This window comes from Felis catus, chromosome D1, assembly GCF_018350175.1.
Source record: "Felis catus isolate Fca126 chromosome D1, F.catus_Fca126_mat1.0, whole genome shotgun sequence".
Lineage (NCBI taxonomy): Eukaryota > Metazoa > Chordata > Mammalia > Carnivora > Felidae > Felis > Felis catus.
The window spans coordinates 109,953,542-109,981,442 of record NC_058377.1 but is presented as its reverse complement, the minus strand read 5'-3'; the positions used below and the strand labels follow the sequence as shown (position 1 = coordinate 109,981,442).

Here is a 27,901-nt window from a genome sequence, read left to right as displayed (position 1 = left end):
CTACATCCCTCAAGGCCCCGCTGAAGTGCTGTCTGCTTCTTGCTGCTCTCCTGACACAGCCACTTAGCAGTGGTGTCTCCGGCCTCTGAATGTTCACAGTAGACACCTGTATCTCTCTCATGATGTGTCATGTTCCTCTTGTATTACGTGTTTGGTATGCATAGTCGATCTCCTCTACAGACTCTGTTTTCTTTTTTTTTTTTTTTTTTTTTTTTTTTCAACGTTTGTTATTTATTTTTGAGACAGAGAGAGACAGAGCATGAACGGGGGAGGGGCAGAGAGAGAGGGAGACACAGAATCAGAAACAGGCTCCAGGCTCTGAGCCATCAGCCCAGAGCCCGACGCGGGGCTCGAAATCACGGACCGCGAGATCATGACCTGGCTGAAGTCGGACACTTAACCGACTGCGCCACCCAGGCGCCCCCAGACTCTGTTTTCTTGAGGGCAAAGATCATCTCACACATCTCTGGATCCTTCAGACCACGCCACACAATGCCAGGTACATAATACGTGGTCAAAAACTATTCGTACAATGTGGCTTCCTCATACAGATGCTCTTTGGATGAACGGAAACTTGTTTGTGAAGCCACTGGGAGTTCCCAGATTTAATAAATAATACATTTTATCACTAACTTAAAATTCCTTGTTGGGATTTTCCCAATGAATACAAAGTTAGAACTCAATGCAAGTAGTATACGATTCTTACGTATTCCTTGTAATTGTGTGTGTATTCATCTGGTCTTAGGTAAATGTTATATAAATATTATAATTCAATATTCTGCGGTTTCTGCATCATAGCATGTAAGTGCTCACATCTTGCTTTTTTTTGGTAATGTTTATTTATTTTTGAGGGAGACAGAGCATGAGCGGGGTAGAGGCAGAGAGAGAAGCAGACCCAGAATCCGAAGCAGGCTCCAGGCTCCGAGGTGTCAGCACAGAGCCCTTCGTGGGGCTCGAACCCATGAACCACTGCCAGCTCATGATCTGAGCCGAGGTCAGATGCTTAGCTGACTGAGCCACCCAGGCACCCTGGTGCTCACATCTTCTATGAATTATAAGGAAGAAAAAGTATTTTCAATACTGCGTGGTGTTGGGCTTTGCACGCTCCCTCCCTACCAAGTGGTAATGATATAACTCAGACTATTCCTGAAGGAAGGAGATACACAGGTTGAGAGCATCCAGCCTTGGGTAAGAAGACTCAGGCTTCCCCATTGGAATCAGCCTATGAAACCATCCTGCCTAGGAGAATGGATTTACCCATCAAGAAAAATGACTCCAAAAATTAGGTAAAGGTCTCACGGTAGCTAAGGAATCTTCTTTTTCTTCTTCTTCTTTTTTTTTAATGTTTATTTATTCTTGACAGAGAGAGAGAGAGAGAGAGAGAGAGAGAGAGAGACAGAGCATGAGCAGGGGATGGGCAGAGAGAGAGGGAGACGCAGAATCTGAAGCAGGCTCCAGGCTCTGAGCTGTCAGCACAGAGCCCGACGAGGGGAGGGGGGCTCAAACTCACAGACCGAGAGGTCATGACCTGAGCCGAAGTCGGACGCTCAACCGACTGAGCCAGCCAGGCGCCCCGGAATGTTCTTTAAAGTATCGGAAATGATGGCTGGGACTTGGGACAACGCTTACTAGGTGCAGGCCTAGGGCTAAAAACTTACGTGCATTATCTCATTGAACCTTCAAACACTTGAGGTGACGGTATGATTACCCCTGGTTTTGCAACTGATGAAACCGCGGCTCAAGAGATGTGATAACTTTGTCCAAAACCACACACCCGAGTTTCTCTGACTCCAGATCCTGAGCTGAGATTGTCGCTCAAAACCATCCAGCTCCCCGTGTCTGGCACGCGGGGCGCACTGTGGGGGTAATGATCCCATATTCTCTAGAAGAGGCCATAAAGATCATCTGCTTCAACCTCGTCACTTTGCAATAGAGGAAAACGGGCTCAGAGAGATGAAGGGACTTGTCCCCCCACACCACCCCCCCCCCCGCCCCCGTGGCACGGAGCCAGAGGCTGCTCTGCAAAGAGATCGCAAGGTGCCCTAGAATTCCAGCCCAAGCTCCACTTGACGGAGGAGGAGCTGAAGCCACGTTTGGTGAGCCCCGGGTCCCGGACCCATGAGAGGCAGAGCCGGACTCAGCCCCGGGGGCGCTCCCTGCCTTGCCCGGCCGGCGCCCCTCCACGCTCACCTGCGGCGCCACCCATCCCGCGGGCGGCCGCGCCCGACCCGCGCCCCGGCAGTACCTGTCTGCGGCGCGCAGGCTTGCGGCCGGGGACAGGGCGCTGGCGCGGAGCGAGGCGGGCTGCGCGGGTCAGAGCCGGACGGACGCTGGCCTCGCCAACCCGGGCCTCCCCGGGCCCCTCCGCCTCAAACTCCGAGGCCCAGGAAGCGCGCGGACCGCCGGACGCCGAGAACTTGGCAGCGCTGGTCCCGGGAGGCAGAGCCGCCTGGCCTCCTCCCCTCGAGCCCCCTATTCTGCCCCCTCGGCTGTCCGCAGACCCAGCCTAGCGCGAGGGCACCCGAGGGGGAACAACAGCCAGGCGCCCCGCAGAAGTCAAGCACCTGGGACCCTAGAGGGCGAGGTTCCCATGGAAACGAGAGAGGCTCTTCGCGCCTGCGCGGACGCGCTAGGCACGGTGGGAATCGTAGTTTCCGGGCTGCCACCCGGCGGCCAAAGGCACGGACGCGAGATGGCGCCCGAGCAGCGCGGTGGGTTCCGCGCCGCCGGGGTCGTTTCCCCCACTACGCCCAGGCCGAGCGCTGCCGGCGTAGGAGAGGCCGCGGAGGCCTGAAAGGTAGTTACTCCTGGCAGCCGCGGCTCTGAGGTGTCTAGGGTGTAGGGGGAGGAGGCCGGGACGCGCTCTCTTCGCCGCGTTCAGTTGTGCCGTTTGAAATGTGGTCCTGACGAGGGGCCTCCCTGGTCCCGGCCGACCGGGGCCGGGTGGAGGGAGAACTCTGGGAAGGGGGTTGCTGGGAGGCACCTGCTGTCCGAGGGAGGCGAGCTTCGGGCAAGGGTTCGCGTCCGGGCTGGGCGACCGGCCCGGCTCCCGAGAGGCTCCGGCTGCGGGTGGGAGTCGACGTGGGATTTGCGAGCGACGGCCTTGAGCAGAACTGGTGAAAAAGCAGTGCGAGTTGGACGCCGCCCTGTCCCTCCGAGTTCGGCCTCCGGGCTGAGATCTAGAAACTTAGGATCGATTTCAGGCCCTATCACTCAGTTACTTCTCTGGGCCTCAGTTTCCTGTTTCCAAAACGTGGTAATTATAATGCGTGCTTTTTCTCCTCTGGGAGTGTTGTTAAGATTCGCTGGAGATGACGTTGTTGTGGTGTAGGCTGGACAGTCCTTTAAGGACACGCACAGACATTCCTGTTTGCTGTACATTGGTGCAACTTCGTGGAGGGAAATTAGGCAATGCCTTCCAGATTAAATGCATATAGCCTTTGCTTCAGCAATTCTAGAAATATGTCCTCCAGTAGGCGCCTGGGTGGCTCAGTCGGTTAAGCGTCCCCACAGTCCTAGAGTTCAAGCCCCGCGTCGCGTCGGGCTCTGTGCTGACAGCTCAGAGTCTGGAGCCTGCTTCAGATTCTGTCTCCCTCTCTCTGCCCCTCCCCTACTCATGCTCTGTCTCTCTGTGTCTCAAAAATAAATAAAAACATTAAAAAAAAAAAGAAAAAGAAATATGTCCTACAGGTTTAGTGGCCCTGTGTGCACCAGAAAGTATATGCAAGAGTACTTAAGCATTACTTGGAATGAAAAAAATATATATCCATAAGCAACCTGAATGTTCTTTAGTAGATGAGCACTTAAATAAATGGAGTCCATAGAATAGAATGTGTCTGTTTTAGGAATTAGGCAGAGCTTTCTGAACTGATGTGCCACTCTTCGTTCTATGAAAAAAATGTCAAAGTGTCAATGTTAATATGCTGTAATTTATGTTTTTTTTTAACGTTTATTTGTTTATTTTGGAAGAGACAGAGCACAAGTGGGGGAGGAGCAGAGACAGAGAGGGAGACCGAGAGAATCCCAAGCAGACTCCGCACCACTTCCAGTGCAGAACCCGATGCGGGGCTCAAACTCACGAAACCCGGAGACCTGAGTGGAAACCACCAGTCACGCTTAACCAACTGAGCCACCCAGGTGCCCCTATAATTTATGTTTTTATTTTTATTTATTTATTTATTTATTTATTTATTTATTTATTTATTTTTTAACGTTTATTTATTTTTGAGACAGAGAGAGACAGAGCATGAACGGGGGAGGGGCAGAGAGAGGGAGACACAGAATCCGAAACAGGCTCCAGGCTCGGAGCTGTCAGCACAGAGCCCGACGCGGGGCTCGAACTCACGGAGTGTGAGATCATGACCTGAGCCGAAGTTGGACGCTTAACCGACTGAGCCACCCAGGCGCCCCTATAATTTATGTTTTTAAAACAATACATAAATATATTTGATGACATAAGCATGGAACGTCTTTGGAGGGACTCAGAAGAAGCTGAAACAATGCTGCCTGTGAAGGATTGGAAAATAAGATCTAAAGGACACATACTTTTCATTGCATATCTTTTTTTTTTTTTAACTTTTTTTTGCCCCTTTAGCAATTTGTGTGAGGTGTGTGTGTGTGTATGTGTGTTAAATCATTTGCATTCTTTTAAAGTAATCTCTACACCCAATGTGGGGCTCGAACTCACGACCCTGAGATCAAGATTATCAGTTGCTCTACCAACTGAGAGCCAGCCAGTTGTTCCTGTCCATAGATTCTGGTCAGCCCCTAGCTCTGAGTTCGTGATAGGACTCTCCATTCCCAGCCGCAGAGGCTGTAGGAAGGCAGGGCCTGGCCTTGGCTTCCTTCCTGACATTGTCACCCTACCTGCCCCTAACCCTGGCTTAGGACTGCTGAAAGGGCAGCCTGGGTGAGACGCATGGTTGGCCGGAGGATGACAGGCAGCCCCACTGTTTGCTCAGAAGGGTGGACCAGCGAGGTGGATCAAGAATCAGGCGAGCCTCTCTGGACCCCACCTGGGCCCCTAGGCATGTCACCTACACACAGGTACACATGATTCTTCTAGAGAGCATGTTGGGGGTGAATTCTGTCAATGTGTAGGTGACATGTATCATTAACACACCAAAGTGGGAAGGGGGCACTTAGGGATTTCCTAGTCTAATCGATTTGTTTTACAGAAAGAAACAGAGACTTGAAGGGAGGTGAGTTATAAGTGGCAAAGCCAGGGCTAGATCCCAAGTTTCTTGTCCCTTGGTACTCTAGGAGTAGAGTAGTGCTGAGGTCCCACTGGGGTCTAGGTGAGAAATGCCCTTACAATGGGGCATGAGTTCTCAAGTGGTGCCAGCTCCTACCTCTGAGTCTGCTTTGAAGGAAGGAGTTGCATATCCACCACTACCCCCAACCGAAGTAGTGTGTTTATGGGGCAGAGGATATGATCTTGGGAAGAGAAGACAGAAGTGACAAAGATGGAATAACTTACTCTGTTTGAACAGTAAAGAGCAAAAGGAACCTGGATGCAGAAGGGGAGGGCCCATCGAGGGTCCTTCTTCCTTGACAGGGAGGGACTGGCTTGGAAGATCAGGCTGTCTTGCGTTGTAGCAAGAGGAAGATTCTTGGGGCCCACAGCGTGCTCGAGAACAATCATCAAGTGTCCAAACAGAGCCTTAGCTTCCGGAACAGGCTTGGTCCTGTCCAGATAGGCGTCGGCAGCCTCCACTTCCTCATGGGTAACTCGCTTCAGCTGTCCCAACAGAGCCGAGCACCTGCTGCCCGGCGTAGACTTGTCCCCCACCCCAACCTGCCTGACGGGCGCAGGGGCAGCTAACATTTACCCAGGCCCTGCCCTAGGAAGTGAGGGAGATAACACCGGTCTCCCCTCTTCTCTTCCCCATTCCTCTTCCGGCCCCACCCCACCACTACCCTCCCACCCCGCCAGTCCTCAAAACGGGGCCTGCCTAAAGACACCTGGTGGTTGCTATGAGGAGGCCGGAAGGGCTAAGCGAGGCCAAACTCCGTGTGTAACCAGAGAAGAATCAGACTCACAGGCACACAGCTTTATCATAAAAGTGAAAATAATATGAAAATGGTTTTTTTTTATTTCTAAGTACAAAGCCAGATACTATTAAGACTGTGAAAAACTGGCCAGAGGCCGTGAAGGACAAGAAGAAGACTTTCTTTGGCCTGGTGCCCTGTGACCCAGCGCACTGCTGTCGGGGAGTGGCGTGGGGCGGGGGACAACAGCAGAAGACGGGCTGGTTGTGGAGTGCGGGAGGAAGGCCCCATCGGCGGGACCGCTCTCTGCTCCTCAGAGCCTCCAGAACTGGGAACTGAGGTTACTCTTGGCCTTTAAGGGCCACTGGTTCTCTGGCCTAGCGGGCCCCAGGAATGAAGAGGGGCAGGGGTGAGGCACATGGGAGTGGGTGAGGGAGGAAGCATGAGCCTTTCTGCACTGGGTTTATTCCCTGGCTGCAAGTGAGTGTTTCAGGCAGCAGCTGGGAATGAAGCAAGGTGCTCTGGCCCCCAAAGGCACTTTCAGTCTCTCTGTCACATCCCCGTTATAGAGAAGATCTTGAGCCCTTGGAAAGGTGGACATGTCATGTCTGAGACTTAAGGCCATAGGAGCTGAGGCTGTAGTGATGGAATCTCGGGGCCACTGGGGAGGAGCTAAAAGGAACGTGGACAAGCTGACAGGAATGAAGGGCGCTCGTCCCAGGAGCTGTGTTCAGGCGCCTCTATTTGTGTCTAGGGGGCCACGAGCATGTGTGAGGGCTCAAGCCTCGCCCTCCTCCCCACTGCCATCCACACTGGCCTGCCTCACCACCTTCCGGAGCCTGGGTGTGGAGGAACGGCCGGCCTCTGCCTGCTCCTGCAAGGCCCGGGTCCGGCTGGCCACCAGGGCGGCGCTGTTGAGGGCAACCACAGACTGGTGGGACTTCAGGGCAGGCCAAGGCCCCTTGGGACCCGGCTCGCCTCCCTTGGCCTTTGAGAGCTGAGGGAAGGGCACCGGAGGGTCTTCTTCTGAAGACTCGTTTGAAGAAAACACCTAGAAGGGTCAGAGTGCAAGGAGAATCACTGAGAAGTCTTTCCAGGGCAGAGTTATTGAGCACAAAGCCTGGGAAGGGGTAGGTGTGGAATGTTAAGTGGACGTAGAAAATCTGAGCTACTCATGGTCGTATTTCCATAGGAGGGAAGATGGCAGCCCCGGCCCACCGCCCTGCTCCTTGGCCCCCACCGGTCTTCCTTCTGGCCCCAGAAGCCCTCCTGAGCTCCCCTGCACCTGCCATATCCTTGAGGCCCCCTCCTCCTCCTCTTGCCCCCCGCCTTTGTGCAGTCCTGAGAGCTGCAGGTGAAACACCTTCCGGGTACCGAGTGAAGACACTACCTTTAGGAACACCCACGCTCGCTCACCCATCAGCCATCCATACCCAGTGCCACCTCCTCCAGGAAGCCTCTCCCAAAGGTTCCCGCCCTCTGTAAGGAGCTCTCTCTCCTCAGGTCAGCCATCTTGGCCTCCAGTCCCGTGGTGGGTCTGGCTTCCTAAGGCAAAGGCTAGTCTCTGGTCTTCTGCTTGTGCCCTGCAGCACTTAGCACAGAGGATGCTCAACTGCCCAGCTGCCATGGTCACGTGAGTGCCATGACCCCTCTGTACCCCAGCCTCTGGTGGGTTCCCCTCAGATCTGGGAGGGGCCGCAGAGCATCTTCTCCACCCCGTCTGGGGTTGGCAGTTGGGTGTCCAGCTCTTGGCCTGGGGAGGATGCTCGTGCCATGGCTGGGCAGCCCTGCCCCTCAGGAAGCAAGTCCTTTCATCGGGCTGAGAGTGGTCTGCAGCCTTCACCCCGGGGCTGGCTCGGCTGAGAAGCCCACGCGGGTGCCTCCGGCCCCGTGGCTGCTCTGCAGCTCCCACGGAGGGCAGTGCTCGCCGACCGCCCACGAGGTCTCCTTGGCTGCTTTGAGGGGACAGAAGTGAGCTGCCCGGGGAGTGGTCCCCATGGGAAGTTGGGCCCCGGTCCTGGTCTCTCTCCTTCCTCCTGCCATCTGCCCCTCCTACTTCTGTCCCCTGATGTGCCTCAGTCTGGGCTCCTTCCCTAGCCCCAGCCTCACCTCTGGCAGATCACTGGCCCCTGAAATGCTTTCCAGCTCCGAGGAAGGCTCCAGGAGGCTGATGGACCGCATGACCCCTCGGAGGTTGATACGGGGCCGTGGCCCAGGCTCCTCTTTCAGGGCTGACCGGCTCTCCTCCAAACCCATAGCCTTCGCCTCCCCACTGCCCCCTGGTTCCGGCGGAAGAGGCGGGAATGGTGTAGACATCTCCGGGGCGAGGGGCTCCTCTGGGGAAGCCCCACCCACTTTCTGCTCCCAGATGTGGCTCTGCCGGCTGGAAAGAGGTGGGCCTCAGTCAGCTTTGAGTGACCCAGCAGCCACACCCACCTGCTCCCCGGCCCCGGCTTGTGGCTTGTACCTGGCGGTCAAGATGCCCTGGTAGGTCTGCAGCTGGCGCAGAAAGCCGGGGTTGGGGCGGGCGATGGGCCGGAGCTCCTGCACGTGGCGCAGAGCCTGCTCCAGACTCCAGCCATACTGCTTCATGGCATAAGCTATCACCGTGGCAGCCGAGCGGCTGACGCCCATCTTGCAGTGGACTAGCACCCGAGTGCCCTGTGCTCTGTGGAGGCAGAACACGGTCAGCACCCCCCTTCCCCGCCCCATCGCTGTGAGGGGCCCTGCGGTGTGGGAGAAGGACAGGGAGTGATCCGCCCAGAGCAGAGGAGGGAGCCGAGACCCTGAGGGCCGGGAGAGGTCCTGAGCCGGAGGGAAGAGGCCAGGGGACCGCTTGAAGCTGGGGCAGGCGGAGCCCCACCTCGCGGCCTCCACGAAGCCGTGTGTCTCCTTCCAGTGGGGTAGCAGCTGGGCTGACTCCTCATCCCAGAGGCGCACGTTGTGGTAGACGAAGCGATCGGGGTAGAAGTTGTCAATCTCGCGGGCCACGTTCAAGATGTGGCTGACCCTGTAGCAGAGGGTATGCGGCCCGGCTGACGGTGCCAGGGGCACCAGGCCCATTGGCCAGCAGACCCGGCCGACCCTGCTGGTTCTGTTTAGTCCTTGGTTCTGAGAGTCGGGTGGGGACGGTGCAGTCGTGAGGGGAGGAGAAGATGGCCGTGACCCTGAGCGAATCATGCCGCCCCACCGGGGTTTGAGTTTCCCCCTCTGGTCCAGGTAGCTGCTGGGCTGACTGAAGCACTAAGCCCACTAGTCTCAGAAGCCAGTGGGAGGACAGCTTTGATCTAAGCTGAGACCGGGTGGATCCGCAGCAGCTGGGTGACGGTGACGGGGGCCACAGTAGGCTTCCCGGGAGCCCGTGGGGGACAAATGGCAGGAACCAAGGAGGGCAGGCAGCCAGCCCCCCTGCCTGTCTCTGTGAGACGTGGTCAGGTGGAGAGGGGCTTTTCCGCTTGGGAAAGGCCCCCGGGGCGCCCACCCCACTGCCGCCCCTCTTCTCTGTGTCACTGCGGCCTTCCATATGGGGCTTGCTTTACAGAGTGGGGAGGAAGCGGGCCAGGGGAGCTGCCAGCAGGCCCCCAAGACCCTGCCGGGGGGAGGGGGTCGGAGGCAGAGCTAGCAGCTGCTCAGGGGGATCTGGGGGTTTCTGGCCGGGTTGCCCCTTGGGGTGAGGTCAGGGGAAGGGGAAGACACAGGGTGGGTGGTCCTCAGGGCCCAGAGCCCTACCTGTTCCTCTGGAGTTCCTCCAGGTTTGCCGCATTCCACTCTGAGCCCTGCGGAGGGACAGAAGCTTCACCCTCCGTCTCCCCCACCTGCGGCGCCCTCACGCCGCCCTCACCCTGCTGCTCACCAGGTAGAGGTGGGGGAAGATGCGGGAGGCGCGGTCCTGCTGGGCCATGAGCAGCAGCATCTGGTTATCAATGAAGTCGCGGTACTGTTGGAGAGGCCGGCCCAGGCGCAACTCCAGGGCCTGGCGGATCTGCAGGCGGAGCCAAAGGGGAGGAGAGGCTGGGGGGCGGGGGGGGGGGGGGGGGTGCCTTGCAAGCGTCCTGATGCCCCGCCCTTCCCTCCGGGGCCTCAGAGGACAGCACCTGTCCATCTAGACAGAGGAGCTGAAGCCAGGCGTGGGGGACTGGCTCAGGACTGGGGGAAAGCTCTGCCCCCGTGGGAGGATTCCCCACCCCCACCCCCACCCCCACTCCCGGCCCGGGGCCCAGCTCTCTCCTGGCCCCTGCTCCTCCCCAGCACCAGCCCAGCTTTTATTATTTTTTTTGAGTAAGCCCTACACACGACGTGGGGGCTTGAACTCATGACCCCGATGTCAAGAGTCGCATGCAGCACCGACTGAGCCAGACACGGAACCCCCCGGCCCACCTCTTTGGAAGTGACGCTCTCCAGGTCGCTGGTGTCCAGCACCTCCCACAGCTCAGCCCGGATCGCCTGCTCCATCCGCTCCTGCTCTGAGGGCCTGGGAGCCGGGCCCGTCAGTCCAAGAGCCCCTTCCCGGCTCCCCCATGGCACCCTCCCCTCTCCTCCCCTGCCCGCACTGACCGGCCAGGCTCGGTGCTGGGAGGCCGCAGGGATTCCAGGTCGGCCATGGCCATCCACTCGTTGAGGCAGCTCTGGTCAGAGCTCAGTCTGTCCTGGTAGTATCCAGCCCAGGTAAGGGCACTACCCCCTGGCACAAGACCGCTGCCAAGAGCCGCCTCACACGCCTGGTGCAACACCTGGAGCGTGGCCCTAGGACAGAGGACGGGCTGGGTCACACTCTCCTCCCTGCCGCCCCTCCCCAGACCCTCCAACCGGCTCTGAGAAGAGGAGGTCGGCCGGAGACCGGGGCCGCCCTAACCCTTACCACATGGTCTGGATGGAGATGGGCTTGAAGATTCGGCTCTGCCCACCGGACGTCACACTGAAGCCCCTGAGGGAGACCAGGTGCGGGTAGAATCCAACTCCAAGCTCTGGGACAGAGCTCCTGAGAGGCCAACCCACTCGCCACCTCGTGAGGCTGGCCCTCAGAATACGTACATACACAGCATTTGGGCTTCAAAATGAGCCCCATTTGCCACACCTGGGGTGGCCGAGGCCCAGAGAAGTTAGGTGACTTGCCTAGAGTCACACAGCAAATCCGAGGTGGAGCTGAGTCGGCCCAGGCCCCAGACACCCAGCCTGCGTTTCTTCCGCTGCTCCCCACTGCCCAGTCACCCTATCCGGTCCATCACCCTGCCGGCCGCCCTCTCCCCTCTCTCCTCCCTCCAGTCGCCATCTCTTACCCGTCTCCATCTAGGTACACCTGGGTGTCACTCCAGAGAGGCAAGACCAGGCCCAGGGTGCAGCTCGGGGAGCTGGCAAGGGACAGAAGAAAAGCCATTGTTCCCCAGCATCTCACTTCCTTGCCCCCCTCCCTTCCTCTCCCTGCTCGCACCTGCTGTCGGGGAAATCCACTCCCAAGAGGACTGTCTCATCCTGGCTCTGATGTTCTCTTGTGGAAACTACCAGCAGGTAGCGGAGCCGAGGGGGCCGTGCCGCCTCCAGCTGGGCTGCCTGGGGAAGATGGGGAGGGGGAAGCCCAGGGTCACAGTGGCCCAAGAAGACCCTGCATCCCCCGCCCCCCCCCCCCACACCTGACATACACGTGGGCCTAGAAGAGACCTGCTGCCTGCCTGCTCTGTGCCCATCCTCCTCTTCCCAGGTTCCAGATTGGTAGTTATAACCCAGTGGCTGCCAACTTTGGGATTCCATGGTCCAACAGAATGTTTAAGAAGATTTTTCGTGGGGCACCTGGGTGGCTCAGTCGGTTAAGCGTCCAACTTCGGCTCAGGTCATGATCTCACGGTCCGTGAGTTCGAGCCCCGCGTCAGGCTCTGTGCTGACAGCTCCGAGCCTGGAGCCTGTTTCGGATTCTGTGTCTCCCTCTCTCTCTGACCCTCCCCCATTCATGCTCTGTCTCTCTCTGTCTCAAAAATAAATAAAACATTAAAAAAAATTTTTTTAATAAAAAAAAAGATTTTTTCGTAAAGGGGGTATGTATGGAAAAAAGGGGAGAATGGGCCTAGCACCCATTGCCCGTTTTCAATTTCTGCCCAGGAAAGAGGTTTAAAAAAAAACCAAAAACCTTTTCCACTTGCCATTACCATCATTTGATTCAAAAAAGGTTTCTCATCAAAGAAATACTAAAGACACAATCTCATAACAAAGGACAGTGCTTCCGTGGAATAAATTCGGCTTTCGGAAAGACTGCCTCCATTTTGTTTTTCCCATCTTGCTGCAGACAGTGAGATGCCCCACAGGCATCTGGGAACTGGTCCACCGGCTCCCACCTGTGCCCCACCCCGCCTGGCGCCCCTCCAGCTCAGCAGGCCCTCCGGAGCGGCCGGCCAGGCCTGAGGTGTGCGCACAACTCATGGGGTCAGGAAGGTCCTGTGCTGGTTGCACAGAACCCCACCTCCGTGTAATTCCCAGCTCTTGGACCCGATCGGGCCTTACAGGCTCGTGCAGGGCAGACCCCCATCATTTCCCGCTCCTCCAGAGACCTGAAGACGTGATCGTGCCCTGTTTAAGCAACTAGCTGAACCGGGAGGCTCATCAGGGTTTGGGGGATCCGTATTACTTGCCCTCATACCACTGCTCCCCAGCAGACACACACGCTGGCTCCCTTCTACCCTCGCCTCCCCCCACCCCACCACCCCTCAAGAGCTGGCTCTCTCCCCTTCTCCGAGGGTTCGGTGGCCCCTCACCAGGCGGATGTCGTCCTGTGGCCTCAGCAGCTCCACCATGAGGTGCAGGTGCTGACTCTGCTGCTGCTTCTGGGGACTCTGGGGCCCCTGCCCATCGTCTGTCTGGTCGCTGTGGGGCTGTTCTTCCCCCGGGGGTCCCTCCACTGCCTCAGGGCCAGCGTCAGCTGCTTCTCCATTGTCCTCTCCGTCCTGCAGTCCCAGGACAGCACCACGGAGCACCGCAAAGCTCTGCCTGGCAGGGCAGCAGGGAAACCACTTTACGTCGTCATCCCCCTCAGGGCAGACGTGCATCAGATTCACCCACCAGGCTTGTTAGAACAAGTGTTGGGCCCCGTCCCGGGGGAGTCAACAGGTCTGGGGTGGAGGCCTGAGAATGTGCATTTCTAAGGAGTTCCCAAGTGCTGAGGCCACCACATTTGGGGAACTACTGTCTTGGAGGCTGCCAAACCCCCGAGCCACTTGTTTAAGTGGGGGGAGGGGGGGCAAGGGTTGCTCCCTTTCCCTTCCCCCCTGCCTATCTCAGGAGATGTTGTAAACTTGGTGGGGACCCAGGAGCCCTTGGGCTCTGCCGTCCCATCCCTGCCCTTTGGCTTGTGACTACTGGCCCGAGCCAGGGTCCAGAATAGTGGTGGAGGAGCCCCGACTGACTGGGAGGAAGATAAAAGCAAAGGCAGCCCGGTCAGCACTGCAAGCCCACTGTGCCCACCAGCAACATTGCCCCACATATGCAGTAGTTGGTTCTGGCCGAGTCCTCCAGAAGGGCAGGGGCCAGGCCTGGCAGCTGGAGGTAGTTGTCTCTGTCCGGGTGGGAGAGGTGCTCACCTTCGCTGGAGCCGGCTTCTCCGCTTGGATGCCTGGTCCTGCTGAGAAAGCAGCCCCCGGGGCAGAGTGAGGTGGGGGGTGGCAAGGACTCTCCTCTCTGCTATCAAGGCTGTGGGGGTGGGGGGTGGGGGTGGGATCGCCCCACCCCCCAACTGGAGACTGGAACCAGGAAAGATGTCAGATCCCTTCCCACCCCAGTCCACTCCCCACCTGGAGGCACCGGCGGGGAGCCTGGGCAAAGGTCCAGGTAGGGCAGCTGGGGTGAGTGGGTGGGGGTGCTGGAGGTGTCCAAGGGGTTGGCCCAGATCTGGGCCTGGAAGAGGGTAGGGCCTCCGCAGGCTGGGCTGGTGTTCGGGGCTCCGGATCTTGCCTTGGTCTAAGTTCTTGGGAGCCTCCAGACCCCCTCCCAGACCCCTCCAGCGAGACACTTAGGGTCCCCCTTCCCACACCCCCAGCCTCAAGGGGAGGCTGGCAGTGGGCAGGACGCGCTCCCCGGGGCCCAGCTGGCAGCCAACTGCGTGGGCCGGAGCACGGCAAAGCCAGACTTACCGTGGGCCCTACAGGCGTGGAGTGGCCGCTGGCCGGAGGGGAGCGGCTCACTGTGACCAGGGCCATGGGGCCAGGCCGGGCACACCTGGGCCCGTCCGGGTCCGGTGCCCTACCACGGCCCCACGGACAGTCCCTGCCCCGCAGGACCAGGAAGGAGAGACCGGAGCCACCAGGGCCTGGCACCTCCTCGGGGGCGGCCCTTAAAGGGCCAGACGCGCGTCCAGCCCGCGTCCAACCCGGTCTGCGGAGCCAGCACCGAGCAGCCGCCGCCCCTCCCTTTGCGTCTCCTCGGTTCGGCCGCCTCGCCCCCGCCCCCCCAGCACTTTGGAGGCGGGCCCGGGGCGGGGCGCAGGTGCGGAGCGCGGCGACTGGGAGGGAAGTGGCCAGAGGTCCGGCAACTTGCAGTCTTCGTTCCGGGGTTCCGGGGTTCCGGGGTTCGGTCCCTCCTTCTTGGAGGCGCCCCTGCCCCTGCCCCTGCCCCTGCCCTCCTGGCTCCGCCCACCTAGGTCACCTGAGTTCTGCTTTGGGCTTCAACCGTTCAGTTACCCAGATTGGCACCTAGGGAGGCAGGACTGGGGACACAGGTCTCGGAGAGGACCCGACATAGTAGGTCTTCAGTTGGAGGGCACTCCAAAATTATCTCTTCTTGCTGACCGGCCCTCACGCTTCCACTCTCTGCACAATCATTGGGAGACATGCAGAGCTTCGGGGGGAAACCAGGCAGAACTTAGAACTAACCCATCGCAGGGTCACAGGCCATCCTCAGGGCCACCTTGGAGGTGGGCAGGGCAGAGTTGAGCAGGCTCACACTGCAGCCTGGGAAGGGACTTGTCCAAAGTCACTCAGATAGAACATGCTCGGGTAGAACAGGCAGGAACCCAGGCCTGGGGTGCAGGGGGCTCCTCCCAGTTGGTTGGGAATAGTCTGGAGGCCCAGCCTTTCCCCTCCTTGATAGGAGCAGGGGTGGGTTCTGGGAAAGCCCGAGAAGTGGCAGGAGGAACCTGGGTCCCCAATAGGTGGAACAAGACTACAGGGAGCGGACGTTTGTGAGGCACATACTCTGTAAGGGACTTGACGTATGTTGGTTTGTTGGTTCACTTCACCCTCCCAACAGCCCTGGGGGCTGGCAGGTGGTCTCATTTTACAGCTGGGGAAACAGGCTCAGAGAAGCCAAGGGGGCCACAGCCAGGATTCAAACCCGGGTCTGAGGCCATTGCCCACAGTGTCTCCCCTCGATGTCGCCTCCCCCGCTTTGTCATCCCACTGAGCAGAACAAGCCTGCTGCTGAAAGTCTCTTTATTTCCACCTTGGTCTCCAATGCAAGCCCATCCCCAGGGCTCCGGGCCGGCAGCTTAGCAGCAGAGAGTTTATAAATAAATAAGTTACAAAAGCAGGTGGGGGCGCAGACCAGACAACCCTCCCAGGGACTGGGTACTCGGTGCTCAGTGCTCCGTGAGCGAGAGCCGCAGGATCCTCTGTAAGTCTTCCTCCTCCTGCTGCCCCCGCCGTTCCCGCTCCTCCTGCTCCCTCGAAGACAACTCCAGGGCCAGGCGAAGCTGCTCCTCAAAGCTTGGGGGGGCCGGGGCCGGGGGTGTCCTGTGAGGGGACTCTGGGCCATTGGGCTCTGTGGACATCCGCAGGCTCTCTTGGAGGGCCCTTCCAGGCAAGGCGTGAGAGGGGAGAACAGACCAGTGAGCGCTAAGGCTGGGGAAGAAGGCCAAGTGTTGGGACATAGCTATGGAGGACAAGGTGGCTGGGACCTGGGAGACCGGAGAGAAGAGACGAGGCAGGGGACCCTGTGTCTCCCATCCTCATGCTGCCTTTGGTGGCAGGCCATGTTGCTTCTGGAGGGTGGCCTCGGAGAGGGCATGGCGTCCTGGGACCAGCACCTCCCCGCTACCCACCGCCACCAGCCAAGGACCCCCTGGCCGGCAGGCTCCTTGGGGCAGGGCAGGCCGAAATACTGTCCCAGTAGGGGCTAGCGGGCCTCACCGCTCCAGCTGAAGCTGCTCCTCGTAGGCGGTGGCTTGGGGAGGAGGGTGGGCACCGGGCCGGGTGTTGGTCAGGGCCTCCCAGACAGTCACCTGCAGCAGACGGAGCCTGGAGCTGTCACCTCTGGCGCCCCTGCCCACCCCCAGGGTCTGGCCGCTGCCCGGGTCCCACCTGCTCCGCCTCCGCGCCCGCCTCAAGCAGGCTCTGCCTGATGGCGAACTGGAGCAGGGCGTCATCCTCGTCGCGAAGGGGCTCGCTGCGCTCCGTGCCCAGCACGCTGTACCCCTCGGGCACCTCAAACACGGCGGGGTCCACCTCACACGGGAAAGGGCTCCCTGCGCAGAAGGGCAGCACTCAGCCCCGGGGCTCAGAGACCAGCGAGCAGCACTGCCGGCCCCCCTCGCCCGCGGCGGTACCTGAAGCTGTGACGGCAGAGCCAGAGCTGGGGGCCGGCACCCACACCGAGCTCAGGGGCTCGTCACAGCCACACAGGTTGCTGAAGGTGATGCGGGCGTTGAGCACGTGGAAAAGGGGGATCTCTGCGAGGAGACAGCCGAGCCTGAGCCAGAGGCCGGCACCACCCCGGGAGCTGCCCCAGACCCCCGGCTGCCCTAGACCGCCCCTCACCAATCTTGACTGGGAAGCCGGGGGGCAGGCGCAGGGTGATGAAGTCACGCAGCTTGGCAAAGTGAGCGTTGCTGATAGCCATCAGGTCAATGATGGGCGTCACCTGGTCGCCCAGGGACAGTGGGTGCTCCTCGCTCAGCCACAGTGTTGCCTTGAACCTGCATAGGACGTGAGTCAAGGAACTCCTGGTGGCCCCTCTGCTAAGACCCACCCACTCTGGACACCTGCCTTGACTCACACCCTCTGCCGGGCCTGAGGTGCCCTCTCATCTGCTCAGCCGCCCCCGCCTGCCTACCCCAGGAGCTTCTGTCCTTTGGCCCTACCGCCCGAGCTGCACCCAGACCCTGGGCCCAGGCTGGGGCCTATGGCAGCTTGAGCCAGCTCCACTCATCTGGATGGAGAGGGCAGGGCCGGGCTGCTGGCTTCAATCATGGCCTTGTCCACAGCCGGGTCCTCCTCCCCAGCCCACAGCTGGCCAGCACCTCACACTTTGCCACACTTTTGGGTCCAGCAAAGCCCAGAGGTCAGGACGACCAGGGTTCGAATCCACCACTCGGTGGCTAAGTTCATAGGGCAGTGCTAGGCTCACCGCAAGTTCTACGTCATGGCTCATGAGATCCTCTTAGCACCCTTGTGGGCAGGTGGCTAAGTGTGACTGGTATTTTACTGAGGAAGAGAACAGACTCTCGGAGGAGAAGACGTTTCCTGGGGCCACAAAGCCGGGAGACAGTAGAGCTGTGAGCCCTTCCCCGCGGTCACAAGCTGGCCTCCAGGAGGTGCTCATTCAGTTGAACAGAAAACCATAAATGGGTGGTGCTGCTCATTCACTCATTCACTCACTCACTCACTCACTCACTCACTCACTCACTCACTCACTCATTCACCAAAGAAGAGTAACCAATCCTCTGGTCCAAGCCCTCTGCCAACAACCATGGTTAAGACAGACCTGGCTCCTACCCCCAAGGAGGAGAGTCTAGAAGGAAGCTGGCTGGGTGAGTGGGTCCCCCACTCTGGTGGGCCCCATGTGTGACAGGAGTCTACAAGGGGCTCGGGGGACCAGACGGCATCCGTGTCCCTGAGGGAAGTCCCCAAGCCAGCCCCACGACCTCACCTCTGCACTTTGCTGGACATCTCAATGGGGCGGCCGATGTTCCTCGACTCCAGGCTGAAGTTGGGGTCGAAGTATTCACTGGGGGAAATGGCTGTGGGGTTGGTGGGGCTGGCGGCCTGCTGCACAGGAGCCTGGGAGGGCCCCAGGACTGGGCTTAGTGCTCGGGAGGGTGGCTGCCTAGCCCTGCGTCACGGCCCCCTGCCCGTGGCCCCCAGCCCCCTGGGCCCGGCTCACCCCGCTGTGAGAGGAGTGCTGCTGGGCCATCCCGAGGAAGGACTGGAATGGAGTCTTCCCTCCTGAGAAGGGGTGGGAGCCCGTGAGGAGACTTTGGGCCACTGCCCCCCGACTGCCCCCCCCCCCCCACCATCCACCCTGGGAGCCTCTGTCGGGTGGGAGACTGAGCACACGGGAACGGGGAGGCCTCCCAGCTCGCGCCGGACTCTGCGGCCCTGACCCCGGAGCAGGGTGACCCCGGCATATGGTGTGACTGGGCCACAGGCAGGCGCACCTGGGTTTACCTTTGCTCCTCGACTTGTCCTGATCAGAGAGGTGCTCCGTGCGAGTGCGTGTCACCAGCTCCACGTTGGTGGCACTGTATACCTGGGGAGCAGGGGGGACACAGGCAGGGCTCAGGGCTCAGTGCCTGTCCCCCACACTCAGCCTCACCAGTACAGAACCCAAGCCCTCCTCTCCGCAGGGACAGACAGGACCTCGCCCCCCCCAGTGGAGGAGGTGGCAGGGTCTGAACCACGGGGACTCAGTAACGAGGGGAAAACGCTCACTTCATCTCGGTACCCTGGGTCGGGGCTGGTGCCGGGGTGATCCCTGTGTGCTCGGCGGGGCCTGGGCACTCGGGGCCCCGCTGAGTTCCCATCGCCGCACAGGGCCTCCAGAGCCCGTGGGCTACTCTGTCTCTCTTCCACATGGGTGGACATGGAGAAGGGGGGGGGTTCCTGGGCCTTGTCTCCTACCCCAGCCCCCACCACTAGCCTCTCCTGCCTTGGCCTCGTAGCCGCTAACGGTTTCCATCTTCTCAGACCGCCAGCCCCAGATACCACATTTGTTCCTGAAACAGACCAAACAGGAGCTCATGAGGACCCGTGCCCCTCAACCTTAGCCAAAGCCTTCCCTTCCAAAGACCCCTTCCAATTAGCCTTCCCACTGTGAAACACGCAAGGGCCTTGATGAGGATGCCTGGACGGCTGGCGACCATCAAACAAGGACTGGGGACTAAAAAGTACTGAGGGATTATCATTGATTTTGTCAGATGTGATGACGGTGTTGGGGCTGGTTTAAAAAAACATCCTCTGGGGGCGCCTGGGTGGCTCAGTCGGTTAAGCGTCCAACTTCGGCTCAGGTCATGATCTCGCAGTTTGTGAGTTCAAGTCCCGCGTCAGGCTCTGTGCTGATGGCTCAGAGCCTGGAGCCTGTTTCAGATTCTGTGTCTCCCTCTCTCTCTGACCCTCCCCCGTTCATGCTCTGTCTCTCTCTGTCTCAAAAATAAATAAACGTTAAAAAAAAAAAAATCCTCTGTTAGAGTCGTGTGCAGAGCATTTACTGTTAAAATGATAGGACAGCTGGGATGTGCTTTAAGATAATCCAGGGTAGGGGCGCCTGGGTGGCTCAGTCGGTTGAGCGTCCGACTTCAGCTCAGGTCATGATCTCACGGTTTGTGGGTTTGAGCCCCGCGTTGGGCCCTGTGCTGACAGCTCAGAGCCTGGAGCCTGTTTCAGAATCTGTGTCTCCCTCTCTCTCTGCGCCCCTCCCCCCACCCCCACACTCACACTCTGTCTCCCCCTGTCTCAAAAATAAATAAACATTAAAAATTTTTTTAAAAAATAAATAAATAAAATAAAATAATCCCAGGTGGCTCAGTCGGTTAAGTGTCCGACTTCAGCTCAGGTCATGATCTCACGGTTCACAGGTTCAAGCCCCACATCGGGCTCTGAACTGACACCTCAGAACCCGGAGCCTGCATCAGATTCTTGTCTCTCTCTCTCTCTCTCTCTCTCTCTCTCTCTCTCAAAAATAAATAAATAAACATTAAAATAAAATAAAATAAAATAAAACAAAGCAAAACAAAACAAAATAAAATAATCTGGGGCAAAAAGGAAAAAAGCAAGAATAGATTCAACAAGATAGGCAGAATGTTGGTAAGTGTCGAAGTGGGGTGATGGGAACTTTCTAACTATTCTCTCTCCTCTCAAACGTACATGTTTGAAATTTGCCATAATACAAAATGAAAGATAAAAGTACGACAACAACAATTGCAACACATCAACAGACATCCGTTCCAATAATGGACAGGACAAGCAGACAAAAGATCAACAAGGAAACAGAAGACTTGAACAACCCTATAAGCCAGACTTAACAGACTTCCCTCGAACACTCCACCCAACCACAACAGAACACATTTTCTTCTCAGGAGCACGTGGAACATTTTTCAAGATGCATTGTATGCGAGGCCATAAAAGAAGCTTCAATAAAACTGAAAGGAGAAAAATCCTATAAAGTATGTTCCCCAACCACTAGGGGACGAAATAAGAAATCAATAACAGAGTAAAGATTTGGGAAACTCACAAATGTGTGGAAAGTAAACAGCACGCTCCTAAAAAACCCAAAGGATTGAAGAACAGATCAAAAGAGAAATCAGAAAATGCTCTGAAATAAATGGAAAGAAAGATACGATACATCAAAACTTATGGGACGCAGCTGAAGCAGTGGTTAGAGGGAAATTTACAGCTGTAAATGACAAGGAAAAAGTAAAGACCTAAGTAAGTGGGAAATGACCACATGTCCTTGGTAGGGGGCACCCAACATTGTTAAGATGGCAGTACTCTGCAAGCTGAGTTACAGATTCAGCGCAAACCCTATCGGAATCCCACCTGGCTTCTTTGTAGAAATTGACAGACTGAATCTGGAATTCAGGTGAAATTGCAAGGGACCCAGAAGACCCAAAATAATCGTGAGAAAGAAGAGCAAAGTCAAAAGACACACACTTCCCAATTTCAAAACTTACTACGAGGCAGCGCTTAATTAAGACAGCGTGGCACCAGCACAAGGACCGACAGAAATCAACAGAATGGAATGAAGAGTCAATTGATTTTCCACAGGCGTGCCAAGACCATTCAATGGGGAAAGAACAGTCTCTTGAACACACGGTGCTGGGACAAGTGGATCGTCACCTCTAAAAGAATGAAGTCGGACCCTTAACCTCCCACAAATATGAATTCAAAATGGGTCAGAAGTAAGAACTAAAAAGTATATGGGGCGCCTGGGTGGCTCAGTCGGTGAAGCGTCCGACTTTGGCTCAGGTCACGATCTCACGGTCCGTGAGTTCGAGCCCCGCGTCGGGCTCTGGGCTGACAGCTCGGAGCCTGGAGCCTGCTTCGGATTCTGTGACTCCCTCTCTCTCTGACCTTCCCCGTTCATGCTCTGTCTCTCTCTGTCTCAAAAAGAAATAAATGTTAAAAAAAAAAAAAGTATAAAACTTTCAGAAGAAAACACAGGGGAAAATCTTTGTGACTTTGGATTTGACAAAGTCAAATATTGGTAGATGTGTGATGGTAGGAGCACAGGTGACAAAAGAAACAACGGATGCATCGGATCTCGTGAAAATTAAAAACCTGTGCTTCAAAGGACACCATCAAGACGTGTGAAAAGTCAGCCCATAAGATGGGAGGAAACATTTGTAAGTCATGTACCTGATGAGGGATGTACATCTGGAGTATGTAAAGAACTCTTGCAACTCAATGATAAAAAGATAACCCAATTGTTGGGGCACCTAGGTGGCTCAACTGGTTAAGCATCTGACTCTCGATTTCAGCTCAGGTCATGATCTCACATTCGTGAGTTTGAGCCCTGCGTTGGGCTCTGCGCTGACAGCACAGAGCCTGCTTGGGATTCTCTCTCCCTCCCTCCTTCCCTCCGTCTCTACCCCTCCCCTGCTCGTGCTCTCTCTCTCTCTCCTCTCTCTCAAAATATACATATATATATATATATATATATATATATATATATATATATTTTTTTTTTTTTTAGAAAGATAACCCAATTGTTTAAATGCGCAAAGGATGTGAACAGACACTTCTCCAAAGAAGATATACAGATGGCTAATAAGCACATGAAAAGGTGCTCAGTATCACTAATCGTTAAGGAAATGCAAATCAAAGCCACAATACCACTTCTCACACCCACCACCACGGTGGTTATAATCCAAAAATAAATAAGCGAACATCAAGTGTTGGTGAGGACGTGAAGAAACCAGAACCCTCATACACGGTGTGTGTGTGTGTGTGTGTGTGTGTGTGTGTGTGTGTGTGTGTGTGTGTGTAAAATGCTGCAGCCCCCTCAGTAAAGGGTCTGGCAGTTCTACAAACAGTTAAACATCCAGGGGCGCCTGGGTGGCGCAGTCGGTTAAGCGTCCGACTTCAGCCAGGTCACGATCTCGCGGTCCGTGAGTTCGAGCCCTGCGTCAGGCTCTGGGCTGATGGCTCGGAGCCTGGAGCCTGTTTCCGATTCTGTGTCCCCCTCTCTCTCTGCCCCTCCCCCGTTCATGCTCTGTCTCTCTCTGTCCTAAAAATAAATAAACGTTGAAAAAAAAATTAAAAAAAAAACAAAAAACAGTTAAACATCCAGTTACCATGTGACCCGGCAATTCCACTCCGAGGTATACACCGGAGAGAAATAAAAGCTTATGTCCACACAAAAACTCGTGTACTGATGTTTCCAGGAGCATTATTCATAACAGGCAAAAGATGGAAGCAATCCTACTGTCTGTCAGTAGATGAACCCGTAAACGAAATGTGGCATAGCCATACGATGGACAGCCGTAGAAGGAATGAAGTGGTCACACGCTACAACCTGGATGAACTTGGAAAACACTCTGCTCGGTGAACGAAGTCACAAAAGACGCCCTAGTGTAGGATTCCATGCATCTGAAAGTCCAGGATAAGGAAATCTGTAGGGACAGTCCATCACTGGCTGCCTAGCGCTGAGGAGGTCGGGGGCTCCAGGCACTGGAGTTGGTAGCCAAAGAATTTCTTTCTGGGGTGAGAACAGTGTTCTCAAATCAACTGTGGGGATAGTTGCCTATCTGTGAACACACTAAAAACCGCTGCACTGTATGGTGTATAAAACTATATTCCAATTAAGCCGTTTGCCTGTCTGTTTTCTAAGGTAGTCCTGAAGTCTGTTCCTGGAACTGGGACATACGTCGTCAGCGAGAACAGCCGGGCCGGTAGGGTCAGATTCCTCAGCTACTACCCACAAAGGACTCTGGCCCAGAAACAGCCATCCTACTGAGAAACCAACACTGGGGCACACAGCGCCCTGAGCCACAGCCTAAACCCTTGTTGTTATGGGAAAACACGTGAGGCCAGAAGTGAAGGCGCTGGGGACCCCTGACCCAGCCTCCTCTGCCCACGGACAGCCATGCAGGGCCCCGAAGGTTGCCACAGGGGGTCTGAGCGAGCCGCTGGGCCCGCAGCGACCCCCGCCCCCATCTGAGCAGCCTCTGTGGGTGGCCCAGCCTCCCAGAGGCCCGAGCCTACAAGGGCACCACCTACAGTGTGGCCAGGCTCCAACTGACCTCTCGAAGGCCACATTTCGAGTGTCCAGGTGGGTGGAGACGATAGGAGAGGTGAGACGGCTGGCCACGTGCTCTTCACTGGGCCGCATGGCGGCCAGCAGCGCTTCCGGCTCGTGCAGGGCGAGCCCCAGCGTCTCGGTGTGCACCACCTGCCGGTCGTGGTCCACTTCCATCACCAAGGCTCCCGCCTCTGCCAGCCGGAACGGGTGTGTGAGGGGGACACGTCAGTGCTGGGCCGCAGACAGTGGGGAAAGGGCCGCCACGGTGCCCTCAGCCACCTGCTGCTAAGTGGGTGAGGCCCCAGCCCCCGGGTCCCCTCCGCCCTCAACCTCTGTTTCTACACCTGGGAAGCAGAGAAGAAGGGCACTGTCCTCACGAGCCACGGGAGAACCTGGGCTGCCCTGGCCTGCCGCGTGCCCGCGGTGAGTCCCCCACGGCTCACCCTGGCCCTTGAAGATAAAGCTCCGCCGGCCGCGCTGCCAGGTCATGTGCTCAAAGCCCAGGAGACTGGTGTCCACCCGCAGGCTCTCGCCCCGCTTCCACACTCGGTACACGTCACTCGGGCACATCTTGGACACGAGGGGCACTGCAGGGGGTGTGGAGGTCACCAGGGTTCTTTCCCAAATCGCCCCTCCCCGGCCCCCGGGAAGCCAAGAGGTCCTCACTCACCCCAGCTGGTGAACTCCCACTTCATTTCCACGTAGAAATCGGGGGCCTGAGATAGACCAGAGCACCTGTCAGGGAGTGCCTGGTGCCGGGGACCAGCGGGCCTGGGGGGCTCCTTGTCTATAGCCCCCTCTGGGAGCCCAGCCCCTCAGCAAGTCTTAAAGTGCTGCTATGTCCCAGATATGCCCCCACCACAACCAAACCCCACCCAGCAAAGGGTGGGCTAAGTGGGGCCCTAAAAAGGTCCTGGAATAATCAGATGGTAAGTATCTGGGACCTGGAGGTCAGTCTCCACCTGGCCACTAGCCTGCTGAGGGGCCCTGGGGGAACTTCTGCTCCCCCTGGGTCCCAGAGTCCTCATCACTGATCTGGGCCTGCCCCTGGGGCGGGGGTCACGAGGTAGGGTGCCCTCCCAGCCAGGCTTCTTCATGCTTGAGGAGGGCGGACAGGTACTCCGGGGTACCAGGCCACACCCGCTGGTCAGATGAAACTCTCCCTCCAGGATATATGCATTCACCAGGAGGCCCACATCTAAAGCTCTGCAGAGACTTCTGGTATGAGGGACCCGGGATGTCGTTGGCCACGGCTTTCCTCCCACAGGGCCTGATGTCACCCGTGTGGGCCTGGACTCCTGTCTTTCCTACACAACCCCGGGCTGCAGTCCAGAGAGAGGGATGTCGTCTACAGCGTTGGGAAAACAGGCTGCACGGACCGAGTAGGTGACCCGAGGGACCCCCGTGTAGTCCGTCATGGCCCCTTGACGTGGCACCCTACCCCTCCCTACCGGCCACACCTGTGCACCCTGCTGTACCTGGCGGAGCTTGCTGAGCAATTCTGGAATGCCAGCCAGCCTCTGTGTGGCCCTCTGGTAGTCCCGGTACTGGAGCACCAGCTGCACCATCTCCGGGTCCCCAGTGCTGACCGCCTCCTGCAGGACTAGGGGCACCGGGCTGCTGGGGGGGGGGAGCTCACCAACGGCCCCAGGCCTGACCACTCGCTGCCGCACCAACCCCACTGCCAGCCTCGGGGGAGCCCCTCTGCCCTCTGTAGTACCTGCCCAGCCCTGGCAGCTCTCTTTGCCCACATTGGCATTGTGTCGAAGGAGCACTCTCACGGACTCCAGGTTCCCCAGGGACACAGCCAGCTCCAGGGGAGTGCGCCCCCGGGGGTCCTCCTGTTCAATGTCGTGCTGGGAGAGATGGGACACTCAGCACAGGGCAAGTAAGGAGAAGCAAGAAGGCCACTAGGCTGAACCTGGTCGGGAGTCATTGTGGGAAATAAAGAGAGCAGACAGACCATGGAAATGGCAGAGGATGGCCTGCGTGTCCTAATAGGAAGGGGGAGGGGGCAGGTGGGAAGAGCTGGGGGCCAGAACCAGGCTGCTGGCTCTCGGCCTGGCTCAGGGGTGGTGTGGCGCGAATTCGGGGGCTGGATGCAACGTGAAGCGGGGTGACGGGCCGGGCAAGGCCCAGCGCTGGAAGCGGAGGCCAGTGGCTCAAGCGAGAGGGGCAGGTGACCCGGGCTTCGGATCAGGCCTGGCGGCCTCCAGGACGGAGACCTGGCTTTGGGTGGGCGGCCCGGAGGACGGCCCGGGTGCCCGGTGGGCCTCACCTGGCGGCTGTGGAGCGCGGCCTCCAGTTCGCGGTGCCGGTTCGCCCAGACGAGCCGGTGCAGCGGGAAGGTGGGGCCCGGGCCGGCCATGCTGGGCTTCAGCACCGCATCCCGGGAGGGAGGGCGGGCGCGGCGGGGGCGGCCCAGCCCCGCCTCGGCTTCGGGCCTGGCGCGGCCCCCTCGCCTCCAGTCCGCGCCGCGCGGAGTTGCGCCCACCGCAGCCCCCGCGCCCCGCGGCTGTAGCGGCAGCGGCGGCTACGGCGCTGGCGGCGTGGAGGGCGGGCCGCGCGGGCGGGGCTCGCGCGGGCGGGGCGGGGCGTCGGGCCGCGCGACCCCTTGCCTCCCGCAGCCATGGCGACCGCAGCCGGGCCCGCGCGCGCGCGGGGGGCCGGCGGGGGGGGGGGCGCTGCCCAGTCGCCTTGGCAGCCGCGCGCGCCGGGGAAGGAGCCGGGGCCCGCGTCTGCGGGACCCTGGCCTCAGCCGGGCCTGGGTCTGCGAGGGGCGGGCTGGCGGGCTGGGCCTGACTACGGCTCCGCCCTCAGCCTGCAGGGGGCGCCCCAGGTCCAGCTCAGACCCGGGTTGCGGGTCCGGAAAAGGAAGGAGGGAGTCCGGGGGCGGGGCGGTTCAATCAGGGGCGGAGCTTGGGCCCCCGGGACGTGCGCACGGATGTGCGCGTGCGTGCTCAGCGGGCAGTGGTCCTCCTGTCCTTGGGTTATCCGCGTTACTCCCGCTGCCGCCCGCCCGTTCCCGGGTTTCCCTACCCGCCGCGGGTACCGACTGTGCCTGTAAGGGCGGGTGAGCTGGGCCTCCGAGATGTCCCTAACTGCTGGCCGGCTTAGCGTAAAGCACCTTCCCCAGGGACCTAGGCCAGTGTTCAGTGGTCGCCACACCATGGGCTGGGCCCAGCCATGCGGGGAGACGCCCCGCGGGGGCACCGCAGCCAGGGATGAGAGTACTGGGGAGCGGGGGCAGTGGGCCTGGCTGGAGTCAGGCCTCTCCTGGTGGACTGCCCACCGTAAATGGCTGCCTTCGCCCACCGCACAGATCCCTTTTGCAGAGGCTGCACTTGGCTGCCAGTGTCAGGAAAGGAAGGAGAGTTTCGAAATCAGGGCCGGTCCCTCAACCCACACCGGAACTAGGGTGCAGGCCTCAGCTAGCTGCCTGAACTCTGGCACTGTTACCCTAGACTTAGCCTGGGGTCTCGTGTTGGTGGGTGATGAGGCAGCCGCCAGGCTTGGCCGAGGCTGATCCTCTGGTCTCAGTCTCCCGGTTTGTAAAATGACTGACTACGTATTTTAACCTAGAAGTTTGAGCTGAATCTCTGGGCTGGGAGGGTCAGGTTGCCATTTTCACCCTGCCCTCTCATTGGGGCCAGGTGACTCCTGTGCTATCTGGGATCACTTTGCCACCCCACCCTGTGGTATTGTCGGGTCACCGTGATGTCCTTGGTTCTCTAGCAGTTCAAAGGCGTCTGAAGGTCCGGAACTCTACATCAGGCCCTGCTGGCCACCCCGCTGCCGCCCTCTCTCACCTCCACCTTTTTTGAAAGGGGCTCCTCCCTTTCCCAACCTTTTCAACCCAAACCTAACAGCACTTCTCAGGCCCAGCCTCTCCTGATTTCTGCAGTCTTGAACACAACTCCCCACCAGCCTGTGAATCCTGATTCCATTGTCTTCTCAACCCTTTTCCAGGACCCCTTGTCCCTCTCAACCCCCAAGTCAGGCTTCTTTCTCCCTGCCTGAAAGCCTGTTTCTAATGACCCTGATGCCACCCCGAGGACTGCATTTCATCAGTCATCATGGGACTCTCATGGGACATCTCTATGCCTGGTGTCCCATGCTATCCCATTAGCATGACTAAAACCAGATCTGGTCACATTCACCCTCTTTCCCCAGGCTGCACTCACTGCCTGTTGTAAGGCTGAGCATGCCCCAGACCTCCCTGTGTGCCCTTTCAGACTCCTACCTCTCTCTTGTCCCCAGGTGCAGCCCATTCCTGGTGGGCAATGTTCTTCCCATCTGGCCTCCCTGCCTCCTATCCTTTGCCTCCCTCCATGCATCATGTGCTGGGAAATCAGTGACTTATTCTACAGCCGGCCCTCATCATGCAGCTTGTCCAGAGCCTTCAAGGGACTTCCCAGAGTCCTAGCCAAGTTCAGACCCCACATCCATTTCCAACTTCATCACTAAGTGCACGCTGGGC

At 58.2% G+C, this 27,901-nt stretch overlaps 3 protein-coding genes and 2 long non-coding RNA genes across 13 annotated transcripts; 3 read left to right on the top strand and 2 right to left on the bottom strand.

Annotated features, from left to right (window-relative positions):
- Positions 1-2,051: 2,051 nt before the first annotated feature.
- LOC123380658 (translation initiation factor IF-2-like) lies at positions 2,052-8,101 on the top strand. 3 transcript variants are annotated; one of them, XM_045039595.1, is made up of 2 exons: positions 2,052-2,797; positions 7,581-8,101. In XM_045039595.1, the coding sequence occupies exons 1-2, from the start codon at positions 2,119-2,121 to the stop codon at positions 7,964-7,966; spliced, it is 1,065 nt and encodes a 354-aa protein (XP_044895530.1). In that variant the 5' UTR covers positions 2,052-2,118; the 3' UTR covers positions 7,967-8,101. The 3 variants fall into 3 exon arrangements, 1 of the variants encoding a protein (XP_044895530.1); XR_006586721.1 differs by lacking the exon at positions 7,581-8,101 and adding an exon at positions 3,970-4,028 and having other exon boundaries at positions 2,658-2,797; XR_006586720.1 differs by having other exon boundaries at positions 2,662-2,797; positions 7,495-8,101.
- Positions 4,076-6,517, top strand: LOC123380659. The gene is made up of 2 exons (XR_006586722.1): positions 4,076-4,137; positions 4,888-6,517. It is a non-coding gene; the product is annotated as an uncharacterized LOC123380659 (long non-coding RNA).
- Positions 6,054-14,382, bottom strand: SSH3 (slingshot protein phosphatase 3). Of its 4 annotated transcripts, none has more exons than XM_003993695.6 (14): positions 14,103-14,371; positions 13,554-13,591; positions 12,732-12,963; positions 11,420-11,538; positions 11,268-11,339; positions 10,850-10,915; positions 10,546-10,734; positions 10,369-10,462; positions 9,845-9,973; positions 9,721-9,767; positions 8,855-9,001; positions 8,459-8,659; positions 8,101-8,374; positions 6,054-7,042 (listed from the first exon to the last, which is right to left on the bottom strand). In XM_003993695.6, the coding sequence occupies exons 1-14, from the start codon at positions 14,166-14,168 to the stop codon at positions 6,770-6,772; spliced, it is 1,947 nt and encodes a 648-aa protein (XP_003993744.2). In that variant the 5' UTR covers positions 14,169-14,371; the 3' UTR covers positions 6,054-6,769. The 4 variants fall into 4 exon arrangements, with proteins under 4 accessions (XP_003993744.2, XP_006937624.2, XP_044895529.1 ...); XM_006937562.5 differs by having other exon boundaries at positions 13,554-13,594; positions 14,103-14,369; XM_045039594.1 differs by having other exon boundaries at positions 8,459-9,001; positions 14,103-14,382.
- LOC102900501 lies at positions 10,514-11,891 on the top strand. Its single transcript, XR_441372.4, has 4 exons — positions 10,514-10,656; positions 10,788-10,929; positions 11,282-11,496; positions 11,687-11,891. It is a non-coding gene; the product is annotated as an uncharacterized LOC102900501 (long non-coding RNA).
- A 1,002-nt stretch (positions 14,383-15,384) lies between the features above and the next one.
- On the bottom strand, positions 15,385-25,969 carry ANKRD13D (ankyrin repeat domain 13D). 4 transcript variants are annotated; one of them, XM_019812751.3, is made up of 15 exons: positions 25,700-25,966; positions 25,142-25,277; positions 24,900-25,024; positions 24,092-24,137; positions 23,865-24,008; positions 23,423-23,612; positions 18,823-18,898; positions 18,351-18,432; positions 18,067-18,128; positions 17,833-17,963; positions 16,722-16,879; positions 16,511-16,633; positions 16,266-16,429; positions 16,095-16,186; positions 15,385-15,758 (listed from the first exon to the last, which is right to left on the bottom strand). In XM_019812751.3, the coding sequence occupies exons 1-15, from the start codon at positions 25,787-25,789 to the stop codon at positions 15,545-15,547; spliced, it is 1,833 nt and encodes a 610-aa protein (XP_019668310.3). In that variant the 5' UTR covers positions 25,790-25,966; the 3' UTR covers positions 15,385-15,544. The 4 variants fall into 4 exon arrangements, with proteins under 4 accessions (XP_019668310.3, XP_006937673.4, XP_023095874.2 ...); XM_006937611.4 differs by having other exon boundaries at positions 18,832-18,898; positions 25,700-25,964; XM_023240106.2 differs by lacking the exon at positions 16,511-16,633 and having other exon boundaries at positions 25,700-25,969.
- Between the last annotated feature and the right edge of the window lie 1,932 nt (positions 25,970-27,901).